General features: G+C 36.4%; 1 protein-coding gene across 3 annotated transcripts in view; it reads left to right on the forward strand.

The window, feature by feature from the left end:
* The window catches only part of cdhr1a (cadherin-related family member 1a), a 105,243-nt gene that overhangs the window by 41,533 nt on the left and 38,395 nt on the right, over positions 1-25,315 (forward strand). For 2 of the 3 annotated variants that reach the window (XM_077236838.1, XM_077236835.1), the window contains exon 1: positions 20,440-20,551. The exons of the other annotated variant lie outside the window; for it this stretch is intronic. In XM_077236838.1, the coding sequence (XP_077092953.1) occupies positions 20,455-20,551 (97 nt within the window). In that variant the 5' untranslated portion in view covers positions 20,440-20,454. Of the gene's footprint in view, positions 1-20,439; positions 20,552-25,315 lie in introns of those variants that run through there. 3 annotated transcript variants of the gene reach the window in all.

The following is a 25,315-nucleotide window of genomic DNA, read 5'->3' on the forward strand; positions in this document are numbered from 1 at the left end:
CATTAGAATACGGTTTACCTAAATAAAAAACCTTTTTGAATAAGCAATATAGAAAAGTTGGCCAGCATCTCATTACTGTATCTCATTACTGTATTCATATTTACCTTGTTGGTACTTGCCCATTAAAAAGTCAAATTAAAAGTTCTTACAATTTACCCTGACTAATTTAGCTTTCCTAATTCACATATGAAGTAATTAGAAACATCTCAAGTCATTTTGCTTCTATGGTCAGTACAACAGCATGCAAAAACAGCCCTGTGAAAAAACCCTGAGCACATTGAACCTTAGCTACAAGGAACCTTAACATGAATGTGTTCTATAGCCACTCTTTTAAAGCCTAAATGACAAAAATGCCAGTGCAGCAAAAAAAAAAAAAAAGGTGGAAGAAATAGAGTTGATTAGCAGAACCTTCCCAGCATGCTGTGCAGTGACAAATGATTGACTTGGAACAATATCTAAGGCGATCAGGATAAAGCACCGGCCATTTCAAGGCTCAGCAAAATTCAAATTCTAATTAGACTCTGTACCACATTCCAAATAAAAATTGTTCCCTTGGTATTTTACCCTATCAGGTGTCTCTCTCTGACCAGTGAAACAAAACGAATAAAGAAAATGATTAAAGTGATAACAAAGGCATAAAATTTAAATTATTGCGGCATCACATCTGGGATCTGTATGTCACTGGGCTGCCATTTTTGCCCCCACACTCAGCACTCCATTTTTTCTGCATGAGGGCAACTGTGAGAACAGAGGAGAGGAAAGAAGAGAGAGAGAGCGGGAGGAGAAAAAAAGGGTATGAAATTAAAAGGTAGAAAGCGAGAACGCAAATAGGCTTTCAGCTTTAGCGTTATTAATGACTCTTCAAAAATCTCAGACTTTTCCAATCTCTCCGAGAAGCGCTTGAAGGAGCTTGCAGATGAAGCTGACCTTCAAAATGTTCTTTGGTCTTTAGTTAAGAAATTCACTCACCATTATGGCATCATTAGGGAAACAAGGATAAAATTACTCCATGGTTAATGACCTATAGGATCCCCCACCAAAATTTGTTTCAGATCTAATAAAACTGCGCTTAACACACTCGAATGAATTATGAAGACTGTTACGTGGGGTATTAAAATGTGGAAAATAGATTTTCTGAAGCTAGGAGGACTGGACTTTTCAAATCAGATAGTAGAATGGAATTTTCTGGGCAATAAATTCTACCATGTCTCAATTTCATTTTTTTTTTCACTTCAATTTTTCAGGCTGTGATTGAATCTCTGAGTGGGATGGCCTCTAAAAATTCATTGCCAATAGCCAGACCCCTCTTATAAAAAAAAAATAAATAATACTCCTCTTATGAGAGATTAACGGGTGCACGGGCAAATAGTGTAGTGTGTTTATCTCCAAGTGATAAAAAAGTATTGATATGTGATACGTGAACATGGATATGGATAAAATGGGAATTTAACCTCTTTTAATGCGCAACAATTCAATGCGGAACACCGTGGATATGCGTGAAACATATATAAAAAGAGCAGGAAATATAGAATAAAGAGTTTAATTAAGAAGATCTGTGTTACTGGGCTTGATAATTTACCATGAAGACCTTTATGAAATTGGATTTGCATGTACATTTAATCAGCATGCTGGCCAGATTAACGAATGCCAAGGTGCTAATTAGCAAAATGTGTCCTAGAACTGAGAAAGCATGCAAAAAGCTGTTAGGGAGGAAAAATGAGGCTGCAGGCTATTGGACCTGTTCTCTTGCACGCACACACTCGCACGTGCACATACACACAGTCATTTAGGCAGATATTATGTTATTCTCTGCAGTCTTAATGTCAACTTATTTTGAGAAAAGGGAGGAGAAGTGGAGAGTTTGGCTTAGCGAGAGCTGCTTATAGCTACTGAGAGGTGGTTTGTGCGGTAATGGCATTTGCTCTCTTTAAACTTTAATCTTTCCTATTAATTCCCTGCAACTGGAGAATGTGCAAGAGTTAATGTTCCATGAACGTGTTGCTCACTCTGCAATCTCTTCAAGCTAATTACCTTCAGGTGCTAAATGGAGGGAAATTGCAATCCATTTGGATGAGAGAAATTTCACCTCTCTGTCCCCTGTGCAAGATTTTTGGGTGCTTTATTGAAGGAGGGTGAAAAAGATGGGGGGATGAAAGGAAATGAAGTCTAAGTAGAGTTGTTTTCTAGACATATCGTTAAGTGTGAGTGTTTTTGGGGTGTACTGGCAATGTGTGACCCAAGGGATGCTGTGATATGTACCTGTGGAGGTCACTCAGAGGTCAACAGGTGTTGTCTGTGACATGTGGACAGTTTAGCAGATGTTTGATTGACATGAATCATTGGGATGGCCCATAAAAATCTTTTGATTAGGAGAACTGATAACACAGACACTTTGAAGCGTAAACAGTGAATGACTCTAAAGGTGAAGAGCCTTTCAGTGGCCAAGATGTCGAATGCAATGATTACATATGAAGGTTAATATGAACGTAATTATCGTCTTCATTTTTGAGCTCTAATCATAATTGACCTGCTTTCTTTGTGTGAAATTTTAACTGCATATATGATTTAATGACCTACACAGTGTGTGTATATATATATATATATATATATATATATATATATATATATATATATATATACATATATATATACATACACTCACCAGCCACTTTATTGGGTACACCTGTTCAACTGCTCATTAATGCAAATATAGAAACAGCCCCAATCCAATGGCAGCAACTTAATGCATCAGAATGGGGAAGAAAGGTGATTTAAGTGACTATGAACATGGCATGGTTGTTGGTGCTAGACGGCTGGCCTGAAACTGCTGATCTACTGGGATTTTCATGCACAACCATTTCTAGGGTTTACAGAGAAAAAGAAAATATTCCTGTGAGCGGCAGTTCAAATGCCTTGTTGATGCCAGAGGAGAATAGGCAGACTGGTTTGAGCTGAAAGAAAAGCAGCAGTAACTCAAATAACCACTCATTACAACCGAGGTCTGCAGAAGAGCATCTCTGAAGAGGTTCAGATGGGCTACAGCAGCAGAAGATACACCGGGTGCCACTCCTGACAGATGAGAACAGGAAACTGTGGCTACAATTCGCACGGGCTCACCAACATTAGACAGTAGAAGATTGGAAAACCGTTGACTGGCCGGATGAGTCTCGATTTCTGCTGCAACATTCAGATGATAGGGTCAATTTGGCGTAACAACATGAAAGCATGGATCTATTCTGCCTTGTATCAATGGTTCAGGCTGTTGCAGGTGGTGTAATGTTGTGGGGGGTATATATATACTGTATCTAGTAGGAATTTCAATTTTCACAAATTCCCATGATCGATCGTTGTTTAAATGAACGATCAATTAATTGTTAGCCTTAATACTGCAATATGCGTCTACTGCAGTGGCAAATAGCCAATGGCATGTCAGGGTGTCCAAATGCTGCTCAAAACCATGCTGCCATGTTCCTCACCAAATGAATGGGAAGGGTTTTTAGTCTAAATAAAGGGCTAGTAGGATTATAAAATGAGTCGATGTGATTGATCATTTAATTAAATGACTTATTTACTTATTTAATAATCAAATATAACGATTAATACCGCTGCCTCAGATGCGTGCTCTTCAGAATGTGTAACTCATGTTGTGGACGCGCTCTCCCTGGTGCAAAGCTTGGAATCACGGCAACTGAATCCAAAGAATTCGCAACTATTTATTACAATAGTTTTCTCATTATAATGTTATGTTATAATATGACGGTCCCAAAATAGTAATTATTAGTCGTGTATAGCATTGCTGTTTGAGCTGCATGCGCTTGAAGAACACTGGTAAACCTTTGCTAGCTGGTCAAGTCAACAAAACCCTATCTGAGATTAATCAGATATATAAAAATAAACATAATATTACAAATTATATCTGCACAAAATGATGCAAATGCATAAGTGAATTTGAAGTTATGTGCTAGTCAGAATGTCTAGTGGATGTGCTCTTCCTGGAGCACCGCACAGAAACACGGCAACTAAACCCAAAGAGTTAAAATTATAATGAGAACAATATTGTAATAAAATGTTATGTAATATGACAGTTCCAATCATAGTCATTATTAGTTGTGCATTGCTGTATGAGCTGCATGCGCTAAGGCTGAAGATGATCACCGCCACGTTTTATACCATGTTAATTCTTAACCAAATGCACAATATTACAACTTACATTTGCACACACCAAAAGGCTGCAAATGCACAGGCAAACTTATAGTCATGAAGGTGTAACTCTATCCTTTTAAATTAAAAAGGCACTCCCTTAATTTTTCCTCTTGTCTGCTTTGCGTATTTCACGGCTGAGCAGCACACATATGCATGACCTTGGTTAGTCGACAATTGATATGTTGTATTGATTAAATTATTATCGACAATGAATCGATCGCCAATTAACATTTTTATGCTAAAAGCAAAAGCATATAATATAATGACTGACACTGTAGAAATCTGCAGAACTTCCTCTTGTGGAATTCTCCACACGCAGATTCGGCCTGTTGATAGGGCCGTGAGCGCACAAAAAAAAGGTGGAAAAGTTCATCTTTAAGAGATTAAAACGGAGTCATTTTATTTGTGAGTTGAAATAGAGTTTATAAAATCAATAATTTTCATGAGCTGCAGATCTTGGCCTGCAAGATTTCTCACTGAGAGTGACCCAATGCAGGAGTGCATCAGGCCTTTCAGAGACATCTCGTATCAGACATGTGAAAGGGCCAGCTGGGGAGGGCTGGACACATTGTGATCACTCACCTTCATCCTTAATTTGTTGTCATTACCTTTACGAGCATTTCAAGATCAAAAACAAGCAGAGAGGGAGGACTGCCATGTGACAGAGTGGGATTGAGGGCTTTGGCGGGAAAGTGAGAGAGCGAGGTAGAGACATTTTGGATACCCTCTGCTTCATTATGTCTTTCATTATCCCAGTTAGTGATGAACAACATGCTCTTTCCTACCCAGCATGCTCTCCTCTTGTGCCACTCCTACTGTCTGCACATGGATCCAAATCCTGTATTTTCTAGTGTCTCAGAATTCCAGATTCCTGTGGTGTTTGGGGGCAAATTGCCTTTCTTGCACTTGCAATAAACCCCAACTGCTAGCTATTGACAGATCTGCCTAAATGTTTGCAGGAGGGGGATGTAATTATCTTTTATCAAAATTTTCCCTCCACCTTGCGGGAGGGTCCTCAGGAGGGGGCTAAAGGGAGAGGAAGTGAGGAGATAAGAGCAGAGGGAGGGGGGTGATTATCTGTAATAGAAGAGCATGGAGGGACACTTTGTCCCCTGTTTGATCTGTCCCTATAGATGACACAGCAGGAAATTAAAGATGAAAGAGCTTTACCACCACTGTCTTCTAAGCAGCGGGAAAACACGCACTCATTTGCTGGTCGTGCACAACTCCTGTGACGGACTTTTAGCACAAGGCATTGCCATCCGTTATAGTTATGCTTATTCTTAAATGTAATAGGTTAGCAAAATCAGGGCAAGTTTTGTTGACATGTTGTTGTTTTTTCACTCATTACTCCGAAATATATAAGTATGTATGTATATTACATATACATTATATACTTTTTCACAAAGTATTTTGGAGATTTTTTTACATTTTTAAATAAAGATATATTTTGACTTTATAGACAATATTTTAACTTTAATCTTTTTATAAATAAACTTTTTATTTTTTTCACATATTTACTGTCACGCTGCTGTCCTGGGGAGATGCTTTTCATTGAACATTATTAGTGGCGGGCCTAGCGGGGGATGTTGTCACACTATATGGGGTAAGTTGTCACAATGGAGACTAAAATGCTAAATAAAATCAATGTACAAAAAAAATCAAACCATTATCTTGGCCAAAATATTGTATTTAATATAATTCATCAAAAATATTGGGTTTTAAGAGGTTTTTGAACTAGGTGTTTGAAAACAAAAATACAGAATAATTTCTAGAGAAAGCAAGCTTTAATGCATTTGGACTTTTAACTTTAAAATGAAACTTATATACCAAGATGTAGTTGTTTTGACAGCTTCCCCAAGTGTCAACTAGCTCCCGTGTTATCATATAAAAAAATATTCAAAAGCAATGTATAAGCCCCCAACGTAATTTAATGTAATTCCTATTTTATTATTTTTTTTTACATTTTCAGAGGGATTTTTGTGTTTTCAATTTAAAATTTGATCTTGGTTTTCCCAGAGAGCATCTGATTTATATTACTCATTAAACTAATTTAAACAGAAGAAAATATCTGGCATGATGTTCAGAGCGGCCCTCACATTTTTCTCTGGCCATATTTCACCAAGGTAATAATAAATGAATTAGCACAGAGGAGGTATTCCAAACAGCTTGTATCTTACACAAACATGTTGAGTGACAGGGCAAAGCTCCCACTGTGGCAAAGAATTCTCCCACAATTAACACTCCCAAAAATATATTTCAACAGCTGAGAAGTGATGGAGAGCTGGCCGACTTCAAAAGAGAATCATTCTGAACCATCATCAATTTCTTTAGCTTTAAAGAAGAAAAAAATACCTTCTCATACCGTCTCTGTCTCAAATATCACAAACTTGTAAATGATTAATTGCTCTTATGAGCTTGCTGGTAGCTAATCATTGTTGACAGTCATGTAGATTTGATAACACGGATCATATCTCTTTCCCCTGATAAATGGACAAGCAGTTTTATTTAAAGAAAACATTCTGAATAGTTTATGGTAGAGGATGGCTTTGGGTATTATGATGCATATATGCCCTTTGAAATACATACAAACCACTGATCCTTTGCTTTGAAAAACATTGACATTTTAAGTGAGAGGAAAAAAAGCGCTCATAATCTCTTTGATTTTTCAGTCTCTTGCCACTGTATGTGTCAAAGAGGCAAATATTTCTGCAGAAAGCCCTTTCTATTAGTCTGTGTGTGGGTATGAGACTCTTGAAATGAATTGCTCGCTTGTGTCTCTACCCTAGAGCAGTACTTATCCTTCAATGTAGCATGAAATATCAAATAAGAGTAATCGGCTTTGCAAAAAAAAAAAGAAAAAGAAAAAAAGAACACTAAAAGTTAGTTACTAGAAGTCTTTATCTCCCGCTCCCCTTTTTTCTCTTTTCCTCAGGATCAGAGCTGAAGCTTTTTTTTTTTAAACCTAACGGGGTGTGTGTGTGTGTGTGTGTGTGTGTGTGTGTGTGTGTGTGTGTGTGTGTGTGTGTGTGTGTGTGTGTGTGTGTGTGTGTGTGTGTGTGTGTGTGTGTGTGTGTGTGTGTGTGTGTGTGTGTGTGTGTGTGCGCGTGTGTGTGTGTGTGTTTTCACAGCATATATAGAGTATGAGTACGAGAACCTTTAGGTGATAAAGTATAGATACATTTTAAACAGGCCTAACTGTTGTGAAGTGTCATATTTTAAATTGTATTTATTTAGATTTCCTAAAGAGAGATAATGTATGCCACTCCTATAGTTTTACGGTATAAAAAAGTCTTGATTAATCATTATTTAATAAAAAATAGACTTGAAGTGATACTGGAGACAAAAAAGTTTCTTAGTATAGAAATGCTTAATATGGTGGATATTAATATGTTGCTCCCTCTGCTGGCACAGACCCTCTAAGAATGTGTAACTTGAAAGAAAAGGTGATTTGTCATGAAGACAGCGGCGTATATGTAATACTGTTTGAAATTCAGCATTCTATTGTTTTTAAATTCCTCTTACACTGGCTGTGTATGTAAAACGGACCTAAGATTTAGCTTACAGGTATTGAATAATTTAGTAAAATTGTTACATTTCTTGGGCATGCGAATGGGCAGGTCCATGTAAATGGAGCAGCTGACAAAGACTGTGAGTGACTCTTGCAGCTATACTGGAGGTGGCTCACCGCACTCAGAAACATAGATTTACTATTTCACGCTCCAGAGTCCATGCTGTCCTTAAAGACTTAAAGGCATTTCACACCAGGATTACAATTTTACAATCACAGAGAGTGACCTATCACTCACTCCCAGGTCCCACTACTCCAACCAAATCACCTATTCTTTCTTTAAAAATGAGCTTGCCCTCTATCAGCATTATTCATTCTCCCCCTGATGGGAATTAACAAACTTTGTCATGAGAATTTCACTTACTAGATTCCAGCAACTTGTTAAAGGCGGCCAGTAACTCTGTAACAAGTGAAAGGAATTAGAATAAAATGTCTTTCTTTTGTAGGGCTGGAGAAAATGAATAGCCGCTATTGACCTCACAGTAATTTATTTCTGGATTGTAAACACAAACTCTCAATGCACCAAAGGTCACTTTTATAGTAAGTACCTCTTACAAGTGACTTTGATGATTGGGTCTCTGATTTTTGAAAAAAAGTATTTGTGTTTGCAAAAGTTTATTTTTCAAAAGTAATTTTTTTCTTGCTGTCATTAAGGGACAGACTTCTAAAAGCTTTTTTAATAATGTGTGAAAAACAAATACCTAATTATTTAATAGCATGTTTAGAAAATAGCTATACATTTTATACTACCCTTTAAAAGTTTGGGGTCTTTATTTGAAAGAGATGAATACTGTTATTCAGCAAGTACATAATATATTGATCAACAATGACGGTAAAGACATTATATAATGTAAAAAAACATCAAAGGACATCATTCTGTTCATCAAAGGATCCTGAAAGTTTTTTTATTTCCACACTTCATTAAGCAGCTCAACTAACAAGATAATAAATGTTTCTTGAGCATACCAAACCAGTATACAGTATTAGAATGATTTCTTAAAGATCGTTTGGCACAGAAGCCAAGGGTAATTTCTGCTGAAAATGGAACTTTTCCATTTAAATAGAAAACAGTTATTTTAAATAGCAATAATATTTCACAATATTACTGTTTTTGACTGTATTAAAAAATAAATAAATGCAGCTTTGGTGAACATAAGGACTCTTATTCGAAAAACAAAATCTATCGTAATGACCGCAAACTATTTTTTTTATTATTATTATTGTTTTGTCAGACTACCATTGTGCTCAGTGACTCTCACGCACTTTATCATTTGTCCAATTTTATTTTTTCTTTTGTCCGATTTTTAGTTTTTTTGGATGGAGCTGTTTGGATGTGTGTGCTTAAAAATGATTGGCTTTCTTTGTTGGTGGTTTGTTTTTATATTAATATAATTAACAGAGGTTATAACATCTTTGTTTTATCTTTTCATCGTCAGACTAAGTATAACCGTGGATACCCACTGTCAGTAGAAGAGTGCCATGTAAAATAGTACAGTCAGGTGGCTTGAGCAGGTAGACAGACTTCTGTGCCAAGCTGTGACCATTTAGCCACCGATAACGCAGGTAATTGCATTTCTGGAAGAGCAGAAGCAGATGAAACACGACGCGAACAGATACCACAGGCACGACGGCCCCTTCTGTCGGAAAATTTCATTTCTTTCCACGAGGAAGCCATGAATGCGAAGGCTGAATCCAAATCCGTTCCCCCTGCACGTTTATCAGGCCTGGCCCACCAAGTGGGGAGATGGAGGTAATTCACTCAGCTGAGACTCACCACTTTAATCCAATTTACAGCCTCCCCCAGCAAGAGATAATTACAAGTCTTAAACCAGTTAGGAGAGGGGTAGAGGGGGAGAGGAAAAACCTTCGCTTTCCCAAACTGCTCCCGGGTCTGCAAAATATCGACAGAGAGTGGGAGAGAAGATTTCTGCTGGGAGGACTCAAGCAAAGGCATTGTTAAAAACTAAGAAAGTGTGCAACTAATGAGGCAAAGTGAATTCCACTGCAAATGGAAGCCTGGGGTAGAGTGCTGAAATACACCCCGGGTCATGTTTGCACATTTATGTGCACCCTGGCCAAAGGAAGCCTGCCTTTAAGGTCAATGCTTCGACGCTCTGAGTGTTTTTGTGAAGAAAATGGCTGTATAGAGAGCGACAAGCACTACTAGATGTTATTTTATCTTCATTGTGGTGCACAAATGGCGTTGAGTTCTTTGTCAGTAAACTGTTGCCCTCACTCAAAACTCATTTGTGACTTGTTGCTGAATGTTAAAAACATAAAACATAGCTTTAAAAAAAAAAAATACAAAAAAGCTTTCAACTTTGAAACTTGAAACGCTTGAAGAAACCCGTCCTAGCAAAGTATTTTTCTTGCTTAGTCTGCACAGCTACAGTTGATTATGTCTTCATGCCATCACCTCACTCTGATGAAATTTATCACTCTACATATATATTCAATTTTCAATGACCTGTATCCCACTAGCATCTCAAAAATGTCTTTGTAGTGAGCCTTATCGATTTTCAAAAAGACGTTATAACAAAAGAAAGGGCAGGTATTGATTTTCTCCCTCTGAAAATAATGTAACATTTAGCCCTTTGTAAACAGAATTAACCTGGTATCACCGGGCTATCCATGGGAAGTGACACTTGCACTGTCACATTAATAACCATACAGATAGAGTGTCATTGTGTGATCCCGAGGTCATGAATTGTCATTATTCTTTGCAGTCAGTTCTTCATAGTGTTCGTTGGAGAGAGTGTGTTAACGTCTTTCTGTGTGTGTGCGTGTGTGTGATTCGGTATGGTAAAAAGAAATTATATTCCAGATATCTGGGTCATTTCAGCTGTGTCATATTTGAGGCCGATCAGCACATAATCAGAATTAATCACATGAATGCGTTCATTGATTCTTTCTGCTCATCCTCGCAAAGAGCGGCATTTCACATTCCGCACCATTTTTACTAGAAATAGGTTAAAGCAATGGAAAAGCATTTTATTAAAATATGTTTATTCTTATAATGTTGCTCTCTGGAATACTTGATTCTGATTTGTCATTCATGGCATTCTCAGAATTTTTTTCAGATCAGATATTTGGGGGTAAAAATCTATAAATTGCACAAAATTTAAGCTGCAATTTAAATGAGCTGTTTTTAAACAGCACAATTCCATATATTTCATCAATAAAAATAATTTTGATCAGGGCTGCTGATTTTTAAAATATATAAAAAACATAATGTTTATAGCTATATAGCTAATCAAAATTGCAGCATAAATATTGTGCTACTTTCTGCTCCACGGTAGAATAGGACAGAATTTGTTTTCTTAATATGATATTTAGTTAGAGATTGTCATATAATGACTTTACATCATGGCTTCTTTTTGCAACTAGATCTCTACATTTATCTCTCGCATTTGTTTCTGATACTGATATTTGTCTTATGATCATTTTACTTTACCGTTGTCCATCGACTTGGACGGAAGTCAAAATAAAAGTACAAAGGGAGTGTTTTTTTTTCAAGAACTGAATGAATACAGGTCTGTTTTAAGTAGAAGCTGTATTTTGTATAACTTCATGTGACCTACTGTATTCCTGTTTTCTCTCCAAATAATCCGGTCACCAAGGCTAAAACATGCACAGTATGCAACTGCAGCCAAACCAGTGAGCGACTGTGTGTCCTCTTCTCTTCTTTGATGTGAGAGCTGAGGAATGGGGTTAAGTTGTGTTAAAGAATGTGAGGAAATCATAATGAGGCGGACTCTCGGGGAGCGGAAGCGTCAGTGAGCCCTAATTAATGGAGGCAGAGACACTCCTAAAGTCTCCCATTCAGCGCTTCACAATGGGCATCTCTCTGAAGCAGAACCTGCGGTGGAATATTAAAGAAATGAATGAAAACGGGCGCAAATGCCGGACTCTCTGCCACCCCCGCCCCACCTCCCGTTCCTTTGGCACCCTGGTTCTCATTGTGTGCCTGTTCTCGAGTGTCTCCTCCAATCTTCCAGGGGAGTCCCATTGAGCGCAATCTGCTTCAGAAGGTCCAGCCGTGCCGTTTTGTAAATATGGGCCCGGACTATACACACAAAAGAAAGGCACATTGCCAACAAGTATCCAATTTAGTGCTTAAAAAAAAGTTAACTCCTCAAGCTCCCCTTGATTCTTAGCCGAGGCACGACGTGAAGAGTGACAGTGCCGTCGATGTAGAGGTCGAGGGGTATTTGAGAGGGGTGGCTGGAGAAGTGTGGACCCACCTGTCACTGATTATCCCTCCTGTTAAAGGGTTTAGTCTTGACCTCTCCTCCTCCTATCTGCCCCTCACCACTAATCTGTTCATTAACCACCAGCAACAAAGACTAAGAGTTTTGAAGAAGTCTGTGCAATGTGGCAGTAACCAAGACGTGTGTATTTGGGAAATATGAACACTGAATTTGTGTGTAACTGTGAATGTGGCCCACCAAAGTGCTTGTTGTGATTGGCTACATCTTTCTAGCAATGTATGGCTTCATTTGGGCCTGTTTTACTAGTTTTTTCCTGTGCTTTTTTAACCATGTGGAGAGCGATAATTGGCAGAACATCACCTTTGACCCTTACTGTATTATGGTGGGCCTACTACCGAAGAACATTTTGCAGGCCTCTGAAATCCCAAGAGGCTTTATTATTGTTGGAGATCAAAGTCCAGTGCTTTGTTTAAAACAATGCTATGTGTTAAGTGTTAAGTTGTGTGTTGGGGTGAAATTACAGAATGCATTTTGTGAAAATATTACTTGGAAATGGCAATTTATGTAACATTTTTAGAATGATGTATTTCCTACAGAAACTGTGCTAGTATGAACAAAAAAAACTCTTTAATATCTCACTTGTTTCTCCTAGACTACAATGACATTCATTGGAGAACAAAGACCTTTTGATTCTGTCTCCAGCTTCTAAGATTTTCTTCTTCTTTTTACTGAAAGTTAAATACCGGTTTTATAATGCTGCCCTAAGCCACCTCTCTCATTAGTTGGTAAAATTCGACTAATTAAAATGAATGTTTTACTTAGATTTTTATAAAACCTGTTCCACAGAAAAAGTAAGTCAGGTTTGGAATGATATGAGGGTTAGTAAATGATAATAATATTTTTAAAAATTGGGTAAACTATCCTTTAACTCAAAACAAATTAAAAGTATTTTTTTCTGAGTTTCTGTGGTGTTCCAATAAGAATTGTTGTTAAATACCTGGGAAAATGGAGTTATAGGTAGCATGTCAAAGCAGTTATTGCCATGTTAATTCACTAGGAAGCTGTAAAAGTCAGTTAGTTGTGCATTTATTAGTTTGTGACAGGCATAAAGACATGTAGATTAATTCATGACCCCAAGAAAAATTGGACAACAATTACTGCCAAACGTGTCTGTCAGAGCATAAAAGTAAAGGTAGCAAAAAGATGACAAGAAAACATGCTCAATTCATTATACGTATTAATGAAGTTCTGCTTGATTACTTGTATCTGACATTCAACGCCTTAGTGTTTTTTTTTACCTGACATAATGGACACTCACATGTAAATAATTGAATCCTCAATGATTAAGCATACTAACATTTTGAATTTTATTAATGTCCTCTCTGATAGGTCTAGTAATTAAACGCGGTGCAGTCGTTGGTCATAATTAAACTTAAGCATCTCAAGGTTTGACCTTTTCGCCTCTGACCCACAGTTAAAGCAAATGTAATGACTCAGAGAAACTCATTTGTACAGGCATAGTGAGGTGACCTTTTAGTGGCATAGGACAGAGGTTTTATGAGGTTTCTCTTGAATTCAGTTTGAACACATTTCATTCAAGCTTTAGAACAAGATTCCTTTTCTGTACCACTTGTATCTATTTCAAAATCTACTTAAGCTCTCACATACTGTAACTGTTAAATGATTCTGTAGTTTTCTCATGTTTTCTTTATTGTTTTTAAAAAATCTATTTAAAAAAATATTTAATAATAATGAAAATATTGCAATATATTGTTATTATTATATACAAATATATTTTGATATGCAAATACACACACACTCACCGGCCACTTTATACACCTTGCTAGTGCCGGGTTGAAACACCGATTCAACAAGGTGCTGGAAACATTCCTCAGAGATTTTGGTCCATATTAACATGATAGCATCACGCAGGTGCTGCAAATTTGTCGGCTGTATATCCATTATACGAATCTCTAAGTGAATTGTTTACACCCCATTCTGAACCTACCATTTGAATGTCGCAGCAAAATCGAGACACGTCAGACTAGGCAACCCTTTTCTATTCTATTGACCAACGTTGGCTAGCCTATGCAAATTGTAGCCTCAGTTTCCTGGTCTTGTCTGTCAGGAGTAGCACCTGGTGTATTTTCTGCTGTAGCCCATCTAAACCTCTTCAGAGATGCTCTTCTGCAGACCTCGGTTGTAATGAGTGGTTATTTGAGTTACTGCTGCATTTCTTTCAGCTCAAACCAGTCTGCCTATTCTCCTCTGGCATCAACAAGGCATTTTCGCCCACAGAACTGCTGCTCACTGGATATTTTCTCTTTTTCTGACCATTCTCTGTAAACCCTAGGGATGGTTGTGCATAAAAATCCCAGTAGATCAGCAGTTTCCCTAATACTCAGACCAGCCCGTCTAGCACCAACAACCATGCCACCAAAATCACTTAAATCACCTTTCTTCCCCATTCTGATGCTCAGTTGAACTTCAGCAGATCGTCTTGACCATGTCTACATGCTTAAATGGATTGAGTTGCTGCCTTGTGATTGGTTGATTAGATATTAAAAAAATTATATGATCAATAAGTTATGACAACATATGTTTTTACATTGCTTTAACTCATCAATATAAGTTAACTTTACACAAGTTATACGAGATTCAACAAATTTTTTAAGTCACTTTAATGTAATTTAAGTTGAAATGACTTAAACATCCAATTTGATTGTACTTCAAAATGTACGGCAGCAACTTTTTTTTTACAGTGTGTAATCAATTTGTATTGTTCAAATGTTTTAAAATCAAAACAATTTTTTTTCTACTCTCCCATTAATTCTAAAGTAACATTTGAATTCTTGAAGATAAAACTTGAATCCTACAGCACTGACATGTTTCCTCCATTTCTTCTTATTCCATCGGTCCAGTAAACAACATCTGCCATTCCATTTGCCCACCTCACACTGTAACCTCTGTCTAGTATAGTTAAGTGAATGCACAATGGAGGGTAATGATCTTCTACTAATGTCTGCTATTACCAGCACTCTCACAGTGATAGATTAGAGCAGATACCTTGTATATTTTCCCAAGGCCGCTGTTGTCTAATGTGCTTGCATTGTTGTTTTTCATAGAATGTTTTGCTTTTTGCTCTTTTTTTTCTGTTGTTTATTTAAGGTTTTAATCAATGAACTGAATTAGTATGCTTGCGATGGTAGGATGCTTGCGAGCAGTACTCAGATCTATTTTTTCTTACATTATAGGCTTCTGCTGTGTTAAGCTGTTGATAAAGATAATTGCCCTCGACCCCCGGATGCATTTGCTTTATAAGTATGCCACTGTGGCCAAGCCATATATCAGCCTCTTACATGCAGATCAGGGCTGGATCAATATGACACTACATCCTGACCCTGAGACCTCGGGTCAATTCCCCTTAAATCAGTGCACTCAGAATTAGCCGTCATCAACCTCAGTTAATGGAGATGCCTCATCCATGCCGGTGAATTGAATGGCAGTGGCTTTTTTTGCGTTGTTGCAAGCCAGGGCTTGTTAGGTCTACTTGTGGCCTTCCTTGAATTCTTAGTTTACATATGAATTCTGAATTAGATTTCTTTTTATTTTTAATTTTAATGGCAGTTCAGTTTAAAGGGTTAATTCGCCCAAAAATGTAAATTCTGTCATCATTTACTCATCCTCATGTCATTCCAAACCCCTAAGACTTTCGTTCATCTTCAAAAGACAAATGAAGACATTTTAATGAAATCTGAGAGATTCATTGACAGTCCACGCAACTACCACTTTGAAGCTTCATAAGGTTCATAAAGAGATCGTAAAACTAATCCAATTATTAATTAATCAATTAATGAATTCACATATAAATATTTATCAACGCACACATCAGTTATGGAAAATGGAAGTTCAAGAATGCTTGTTGGACGTGCGAGAACTAATGAGGTTCATTCTCGTGTGATACGGACTGTGCAACACGTTTTAGTTTCGGCAAAAACCAATGAGGTTTGCTCTCATGCATCAAGCAAGTACGGTTGAGCTTCTGTTTATGTTCGCTGATCAATGTTTATATGTGAATAATAGCCTAAATTCAATCTGTTCATCATTTAAAGTGACCGAGTCTCTTCAAATTTGGACTAAACCGCTCAATCTATATGGATTTGTTGTACGATCTATTTATGAACTTTTTGAAGTGACAAACTGGTAGTTGCGTTAACTCAAATCTCTCAGATTTAATTTAAATTGTTAATTTGTGTTTCGAAGATGAACGAAAATCTTACGGATTTGGATTTGGAACAACATGAGGGTGAATAATTGAAGACATTTTTGTTTTCATTTTTGGGTGAACTAACCATTTAAGTGGGATCTATGTCTCGTCTGAATTTTTTTATCCATTTTATTTTCTGAAAACAAGTTAAAAATATTTTCATTGTGCATGGCTTCAAGCATTTCCTTGGGGAAGTAATATTAAATTCAAAATATTATGGGCTCTTTGAACTCATTTACTCATGGTTACTGTTTAATCCACAGGCGTTTCATTTACACTGGTGAGTAGGAGCAGTCTGAGGGATATTGTTTCCCTGAGGAGATCATTGACTAAAACACTTTGCATTCCATTCACTGTATGTAAGTCATTTTCAGAGGTTATAACCCAGAACCGCTGAAGGAGGACACGATTGCCTTTATGGTCCAAAATCGTTTTCAAGTTTCCTTTCCTTTTTCAACTGGTACCTCTTGGTTTATCCCTCAGATTTAATATTTTACAGTTCTTCAAGAGTTTTTTTTTTATTTCTTTCACTTAAAAACAAAACAAAAATGAAACATTTTAAAAGCCATCTGCATTCTAATTGCATTTGATCAACAAGTGCACAGGATTATTCCGGCCTCACTGCTAGAATTCCCCGCAGGTGAAGAGATCTGAGAGCAGCCATGCGGACCCTGCTGATGCTAAAACTGACCATCACAATCCCAGGCAGCCCCGGCCACAGCTGAGACTTTAACTGAGCAGCACAAACTGTTTTCCCAACAAAGGGATTGGCTCAAACAAATGTCATAAGCCTTTAATGAGAGAGCTGATCTCACTAAAACCTACTTCTATTCAAAGGCTCTATAGCCATTGGAGTCACTGAGACTAAACAGAGTCTCTCTCTCTTAGGAACCCACTGCAGCCAAGCCACATGACAATGCAGGTCAATTAATTGGTTAAAAAAAGTGGGAATCCAATTAATGTGCATCACGCTGGCATTTTTGCATGATGATAGCTCATTAGTGGGGGTGTTTTGCCGGATTATCCCCCCCTCATTAAAGGGCTGTCTCTCTCAGTAGGGCTTTAGGCAGCAGGGAGGGGATTCTTTATGCAACAGGTCTGAAACAAAAACTCTATGTTATCCTCATTTAATGGATTTAACGGTGTTGAATTTTTAAATGGCTTGGGCAGATGCCTTTTGATAGGGCACTGTGATTCACATTCACTTTCAAACAGTTCCTAAATTGCAGAGGGGCATTTAGTGAAAAAGTGAAAGCAAAAGTTTAGTGTACTTTTACCTGTAAATAGTACTACGCAGAAGGAAAAAAAAGTGGATTTTTAAAAAATAAAATATCCAGCAAAATACATTTATTTTTTTTGACGTCCCAACATGGAATGCTACTATAAAAAATACAGACACTTACCAATAAACTGCACACCACTGAATACACAACACACTGTAATTAATTGTGAAATTTATTAGCAATTTTCTGATTGAAAGTGTTTTTTATACCAATTCTTTTCACAGAAAGAGCAGAAAGTAACTAAACGTGAAATAGTAAAAAGTAGTATTTTCTTTTAAAAGCTCACTCCAATAATCTTAGTTACATTTACCATTTTTTCAGTGTAGTATTGTACCATATACTGTACTGTCAAATTTATGCTACAGATATATTGTCAATTATAATGACACACATTTCATGATTGCCCAGTTTGGGTATTTTTCAACATGGAAAAAACACCTAAAATTAAATTTTTCACATTTTGTTCAGTTGTTTTTAGTTTGTCTCTGAGCAGAAGATGGATATCCTTGCCATATTTGTGTAGAATATCTTCACTTTAATCTTGTTTGAGGCAAAATTTCAAGTGGAGTGTGTCTAGTTGTTTCCGAGATTACTTCATCTTTCTCTCTGAAGCCACTTCCGCCTTTGTCCTCTGGCATTCAATGTCCCATTACCCTTCACAAGCAGCTAGTTTCTGCTGTTTGCCCGGTGCTTTCCGCTGAGGCCAGTGCGTAGGAATGCCTTTTCTTTTCTCTCATCGCTGCCCTCCTTTACAAACTCGGATTAATTAATGACTGTCTCTAGCGTGGACCATTTGCTATATTCACTGCCAGAAGGAAATTGTATTATTGTTTTTAAATAACTTTCAATTATAAAACTTTTAAGGTACAGTAGCCTGTTCTTGTTTGGGTCAAGTGTTTGTTTTTTTTCCAGTGGAAAATCCCATGTTTGTGTCATGTGACATGTTCAGGGAGCTGTGAGAAGGACAGTTAGTCCAAAGTCACGCTGTGTTGGGAAGTTACTGATCTTGGACACATGATCTAGGTCACCGGGACTGGTTTTAAAGTGTAGAGTACCCGCTTGTTCTCAGAAATGGTGAAAAAAATGGGTTGTGCTAGTTCTGTGAACTCTCCTGTAAGCTACCGTCACCCGTGCATCAAGTCACACCCATAATTGTACATTCATAATTGTTTTAATTAGTTTTGAGTTCCTTTTCCCATTTTCCCCTATTTTCCCATCATGTTCAACAAACAATCAGTTATCAAATCAAATTGCTTCCAATGGTTTATAATTGAAGTCAGTAATTATAGCCTTAGAACATTTAAAAGTAGTTTTGTATATTTGATATGTGCCCTGAACACTATGCAAAATATAAAATGTCTATTTCATGAGGGTATCAAAGTTTAGATTAATTCAGCCTCAAGTCATGGCAAATGTTAATTGTCAACGAGTAATGATGAAGTGAAAAATATAATTAGGAATATGTTAATCATAGTATTTACTATGCAACCCAAAGCATCCTAATTTTAGCCTTGGATTCCACTGAATGTTTTTTTTCCCCCAGTCTAATGCATATTTGGTCATTATTGAAAATGTATAATGTGCTGGAATGTTGTACACCAATCTATTTTGACAGAAAGTAAGCTTTTTGGTGTGTTTGTGCTGTAGCGATTGAACTGTGTTTTTAAGTCTGACACATCACAGATTAAAAGAAGTGATTGTAAATGCCAAGCTTATGTAATGTAATGGATGCTTGTATGTTATTTCATGTTTTTCCATATTTAAGAACAGCTATACTGTTCCCTCTACATTCATTACATTTAAAACGCTGTAGAAAGAATGTCTTCGTGATTTCTTTTCATGGATAGTATAAAGTCATGAAAAAAAATCTTTAAAAGAAAGTTTCAGTAAAAACTAAATTTTTATGTGGTAAATGTATGCTTTTTCCTCTTCTTTTTGGCAATCTTTTCCTCTCATTCATCTCCTAATCATCTATTCTGTGCAGCCAGGTGTATACATTGACAAATGTTTCCAACAGTAGGCATTTATCTAGCGTAGATAAAGAATGTAAAACATTTCCAATACATTCAGAATTAGGCAAATCTATAAATGAGGAGGTTTTTCCCTCTCTGAAACACTTTGATAAATATTAAAGTTATAAGTCATTGTTTTACGAATATTAAAGTAATAAGACACTACTCTAATAAAATCTAGTGGATGTAAACACTTTAACTAATGGGACATTATTGTTATGTTAGTTAATGCATTAATTCACATTAACAATGAGCATTAAATTTTTTACAGTATTTATTTATATTTGTTAACATTAGTTAAAAAAAATACAACTGTTCATTGTTAATTCATGTTAACTAGGGTCCATTAAATTAGATTAACAGAAACAACTTTTGATTTTTATAAGGTATTAGTAAATGCAATAGACATGTAAAGTTTTAATGGGCTGCATCGCACCTATTGCCTTACAGATTGGTTGGGTTATAACCCTCACTGTTATTTAGACACTGTTTTAACTAAGACTGTATGTTACCATAAGAGCGTATCCATTTCGAAATCAGTTTAGACTCTAGCAGCGAGTCTAACAGTAGCCGTGGGGTTAAATCCTTTTCATTCATTCCCTGTAATATACTGAAACACAGTACAGTACGGCAGTGCATCGGGGAGTTTGATTTCAAGCAGATACTGACCCCAACAATGAACAGATTTAATCTGATTAGAAAGCGGCAGTCCCTGTAAAGCAGGGTGCTTGTGCGGGACCAGCCAGTGAGTTTACCCACTCATGCCATCTGTTAAGAGGCTGCTCCAAAGTTCAGCTTGGATTCACAAGCCCCAGGAGTTCTACCAGCTTGCTTACTTCTCCTGTCCGCTGGATCGTGGCGCGTGTGTGTGTGTGTGGGTTATGTTTGTATGTGTGTACTTGTGTTCATGTGTGCATGTCTGGACCCACCTCTGCTCCACATACCAAACCGATTGTCCCTGCATTCACACAGGCAGGTAGGAGACTGGCTGTCTTCAGAACAGGGTAAGCCTACCGTAATATAGCAATCTGTAGAACATTTCAACCACAGTAACACATATTAGGGTTATTCTGAGAGAAAGTTTCGTTTGAGTCGCTTTCGGTGTTTTTTTTTGTGTTTGTTTCTCAGGTTGTTCAAATGAATGAAACTTTTCACTCTGGCTTTGAAAAACCGCTTTGTTTTTGGCCTTAAGTGCAAAAAGTCAAAGCAAAGTCTCTCTGGCTCTCAATCTCTGATGTATAGCGCCACCATCATGCTCAGACTGACTAATGAAACCTGTGACAATGTATTAAGGCCGTATACTGTATGTTTCAAGTCAAGTTGAGCCTTTGGCCTCGTTTTTATTTCCTTAGCTCTATTCACCGACTATATTTATAGGCTCTTTTCTGACATTGTTTCATTTCTGGCTGAATTTATAATGCATTAGAAACAGTGACTGACTTTTAGTCATTTTCTTATTTTGGAGCGCTTTCAAGAGAAGTGACGCACAGAACAAAATATATACCATAGATTATTCTTTTGACAGAATATTTTTGAAATATGATTGTTATTTACACTTTTTAAGCAGCAACCTAGATACAATTCAATACATTAACTATGAAATCATTTACTTTACATGGAGGATTGCTTTGGAGGCTAAAGATAGGGTTTGAATTATGAGTCTGTCCTGGAAAAATGTCTGGATCACGTTAATAAATCAGAATGGATCTAAAACTGTTATGTCTATTTTATCTCTTGTACGTACAGTACAAGGTAGTACTGTCTTTTATATATATATATATATATATATATATATATATATATAGATATAGAAAACACTTAAAATTAGCACATAAGGCTCATGATTTACCTCTTATATCTTGGATTCCTTCGACTCTCCCCTGTGTTTTTGGGTTAATAGATAACCGCAAACAGCTTGTTGAAAAATGATTTAGTTTGACCCATAAAATCATTAAAAGTCTAGCCGTACCCATACATACTTTACTATTGAAATGCTTTGGGGTTGTGTGATTGAATTTCTGACCTTTATGTGAAATGAGCATGAGGGTTTTTTCTATATTGCCGTAGTGAGACAAAGCTCTCAACTTGACTCCTGTAATATGCAGTGTTTAGAAGTTAAGAGTGGCCATTTTAGACGCACTGTTTATGAATGATGTGCTTCTTGTGGCAGATAAATTTTGAAAAGAATTTATATTCTATAGATTTAAATGATAAATTATATAAATTGTATTAGATCAATTTTATATTTATTATATAATTTATTGATTTAAACTTCAGGCTCTAATGTTCACTTTTAAAGAAAAACATTTGGATAAATATTTAGCTTACACTCACATTACACTGCCAAATTGTAAGTTTTTGCATTGTGGCACTGTTGTACACATTTAGTTTTTGATCATGTGAAATGATGATAATAAGATAATTCTTGTGGAATATGGAAAAGTTGATTTGGTTAAGTGTGAGCCACTGGATTGAAGTGTTGAGGGTATGACTGTAGGAGACGGGATGGCGGGGAAAGTTCGGAGAGAAACCTGGCAGGGCCCGCCAATCAATCGCAAAGTTCACATTAAAAAGTGCTGACAGCAGTGGGAGAGAGAGTTCCCACTTTCATCTAGCGCGAGACCTCCGGCTAACCTTCACGTCACACTTTTCCTCTCAAGACCTTCTTTCTTTATTAAATTGTGTTGCATCCCACGGTGGAATTCAAGGCACCGCCTGCTTTGTCACTTATCACAAAACTTTTGACTCCTTGCATTTTTCATATGAAAAACAATTCACATGATAGCCTTGAACCGGGGGCCTTCTTTTTGTCTTTGTACAGCCCACACACACCACTCCAGTTCAAAACCCCTTTGCTTAATTGAGTTAGCTGATCAAAAGCTAAAATCTCTACTGTAGATGTATTTAAACAATTGAGTGTATGTGCTTACTACAGATTTTATTTTAATAAAAAATATTTTTATTTTCTGTCCGGTACACCGCAGAATTAGTTTGTCTTCTTTGAGTTGTTTTATATCCTAATTTAATTTTCCAGTTCTTCAGTTTATTGTGACTGAAGGGAAGAACCAACAAGAAAATGTATCAATCGGTGTGGTATTATGGTTTATTTTTTAGAAAGTGTGGTATTTTTTAATTGCTTTTCAAAGGTGAGCATGTATCTTGCTTTTGTGTACTTTACAAAGTCTGTATCTATAATGTATAGTATTTATAAAATAAAATAAACTAACAAAAAAACAAACAAATCCAAGATAATGAACTACAAAGGATGTTACTAACAGAAATGTAATGACAGTTGAAATAAAGTCCCGTATTATAAATGTATATTGTATATATAAAGTATTGTAAATGTGGCTTATTTAATTCTAACACTTCTTTTGGCAGTTCAATTCAAGACATTAAATCTTGATATGTGATGCATTACAATTTTTAATGGAAAGGGTTTTCAGCTTATTTAGATGCCAGACAACTTTTTTGTCCAATATTTTTTTTTTGTGTCTTTAAAAAAACAGTAATGTACATGTAGTCTATAAAAATTGAACTGATTTTAGCGTTCTATCCAAAAACATGCATTGAACTTCAGTCTTTGACGTTAAAGGCCGTGATCTGCAAGAGAAGCTGGTTACCGGCCTACAACTCCTGGTTACACAAAAATGAGCAAAACACAGTCTTTTACTGCCCCTTAAGGCTGTATGGAGGGTTGTTTCTTTTTTTTTAAACAAGGACTAGTAGTTCTGTTCATTTACTTAAGCTTCAAAACAATAAAACGATATAGTGAGTGCTATTGTTTATCTTACCAAATATGCATATACATTTATTATTTAAAAATAAATGACTGAAACCTTACCTCAGTATCACAGACAAGTACCCACAGTGCTAAACTGTTTCATATATGATTTTAAGAGATGGTGATTCCAGCAGAAAAGTGCTGTGGTGTGTATACTTTGCAGGTCAGTTATTAACAGGAAACGTCTGTAAAGTTTTGTTTTTGTCAAGGGTCAGATGAGCCTTTGCTAATAAATTATTTGTTAATTTATTTGTAATGGATATATTTTTTTTTTTACTTGATCCTTGATTGTGTTTTTGTCATATATACTGCCTAAAAATGATTTATCCACGTAAATATTGAAATTTAAGCAAGAATTTGGGCCAGTGTTTTGGCAAAAGGAAATGTCTGGTGTCACAGGAAATACTGCCATCAGGTGGTGTAAATACGCTACAGCAACAAAACTATATGGCATTATTCAGGACCTTTCAGGGTTACATATTTTTATGCTAAATTTATAGTTAAAATGTTAAATGTGCATTTTTCTTATGTCGATTTCATACAGATATTTTTCATTTATTTATTTTAGTTATTTATGTATTAAGTTGATCAGTGCTTTTTAAATCAATGCGTTTGCAATTGATTTAATTGTCAAGTTGCATTCTTTTTTAAATATATTTTTTATAACATCTTCACCATAAATCATTATACAATGTCCTTTATTTAACATAGTTTAACATTTGTATATCTCCACATGTTTGGTTTGAGTGGCTTTGAGTGACAGAAATAAACAAATTCAGAACATTTCAGATATAGGCTATATTTGACTTTAGCACACATTTCCTCTGCCAGAACTGAACCTCAGTGCACTTAACCTTGCTTCAACTTCAATGAGACGGCCACTTTAGTCTTGTTACCTGTAAAAAAAATCCTTCTTTTTCTTTATTTTCCCTGAGCCCCACTACAAGCTGTCAAGTCTACACAAAGGAAGGAAGTAGGATATTAAGTTGCTGAGCTTTGCTTGTGGGCTGTGTTTATTTGCTGTGTCAGAGACTGAGAGATTACACTGTTTATATGTGGGGTGGCTGGAATCTGGTCAGGTGTCTCCTCAGGGCTATAGTGGCAGGTCGGGAGCTGGAGATGCACTGTTGACACCGGTATTAAGAATGAAAGTTTGACTGGAGACTATACACTGCGAGTAAGTGGCTCCCATCAATCATTCTGGGAAAAATGGTTGTATACACTCAAAGTCTAGGGCTGAGGTTCTGTTTGTGGCGGGAGAAATAAGATCCTTCTTTTGAAAGAGAGCTTGTGTGATACAATATTTGTTTTCATAACATGCCCTCTGAAAAAAATTTTAGTATTAGTTAAGCGGCATTGAAATGACGTAGTAATGAACTGTAGCTTTATTTATACGGGTGGGTTATATTTAAAAGTCCATTTCTGTGTACACACACACACACACACACACACACCTTAAATTCTTGACTATAAAAAGTTATTGAATATTTTCACTGCTTTTTTCCCCAGGAAGAAAAGATATAGTTTCATTGAACACACTGACCTTTTGACCCGACAGCAGGGCATGTTGTCACATTATATTGGGTAAGATGTTACAATGGAACTTGCTATTAAAAAGCCTATTACTGGCTTGTCAACAAACTTTAAACAGTAATTATTATTAAACACAAAGAAATTAATATATCAAAGAAAATTAAAAGTACCATACAAAATATCAAACCTTAGTTAAACACGTGGCAACTTGAATTGGCATGCATATAAGGTCTAGTTTTAATTTTTCGCATCCCTTTTCACACTTAAAATGTAGCTTATGTTTTCAGCAATAAATAAATAAATACTGTAATTAAATACAAAATAGGTTTTTGAAAGAAATCTGAAACAATATTTTAGCTTCAAAGTGGGCTATTATTACACGAAATAAAAACAAAAAGCCATCTTTCCTCTATCGTTGCCGCGGCATCATCAGAAGCTAAAAATGGCCAGT

Source organism: Siphateles boraxobius, unplaced genomic scaffold (assembly GCF_051911475.1).
Source record: "Siphateles boraxobius isolate OS27281-9 unplaced genomic scaffold, OSU_SipBor_1 20, whole genome shotgun sequence".
Taxonomy (NCBI): domain Eukaryota; kingdom Metazoa; phylum Chordata; class Actinopteri; order Cypriniformes; family Leuciscidae; genus Siphateles; species Siphateles boraxobius.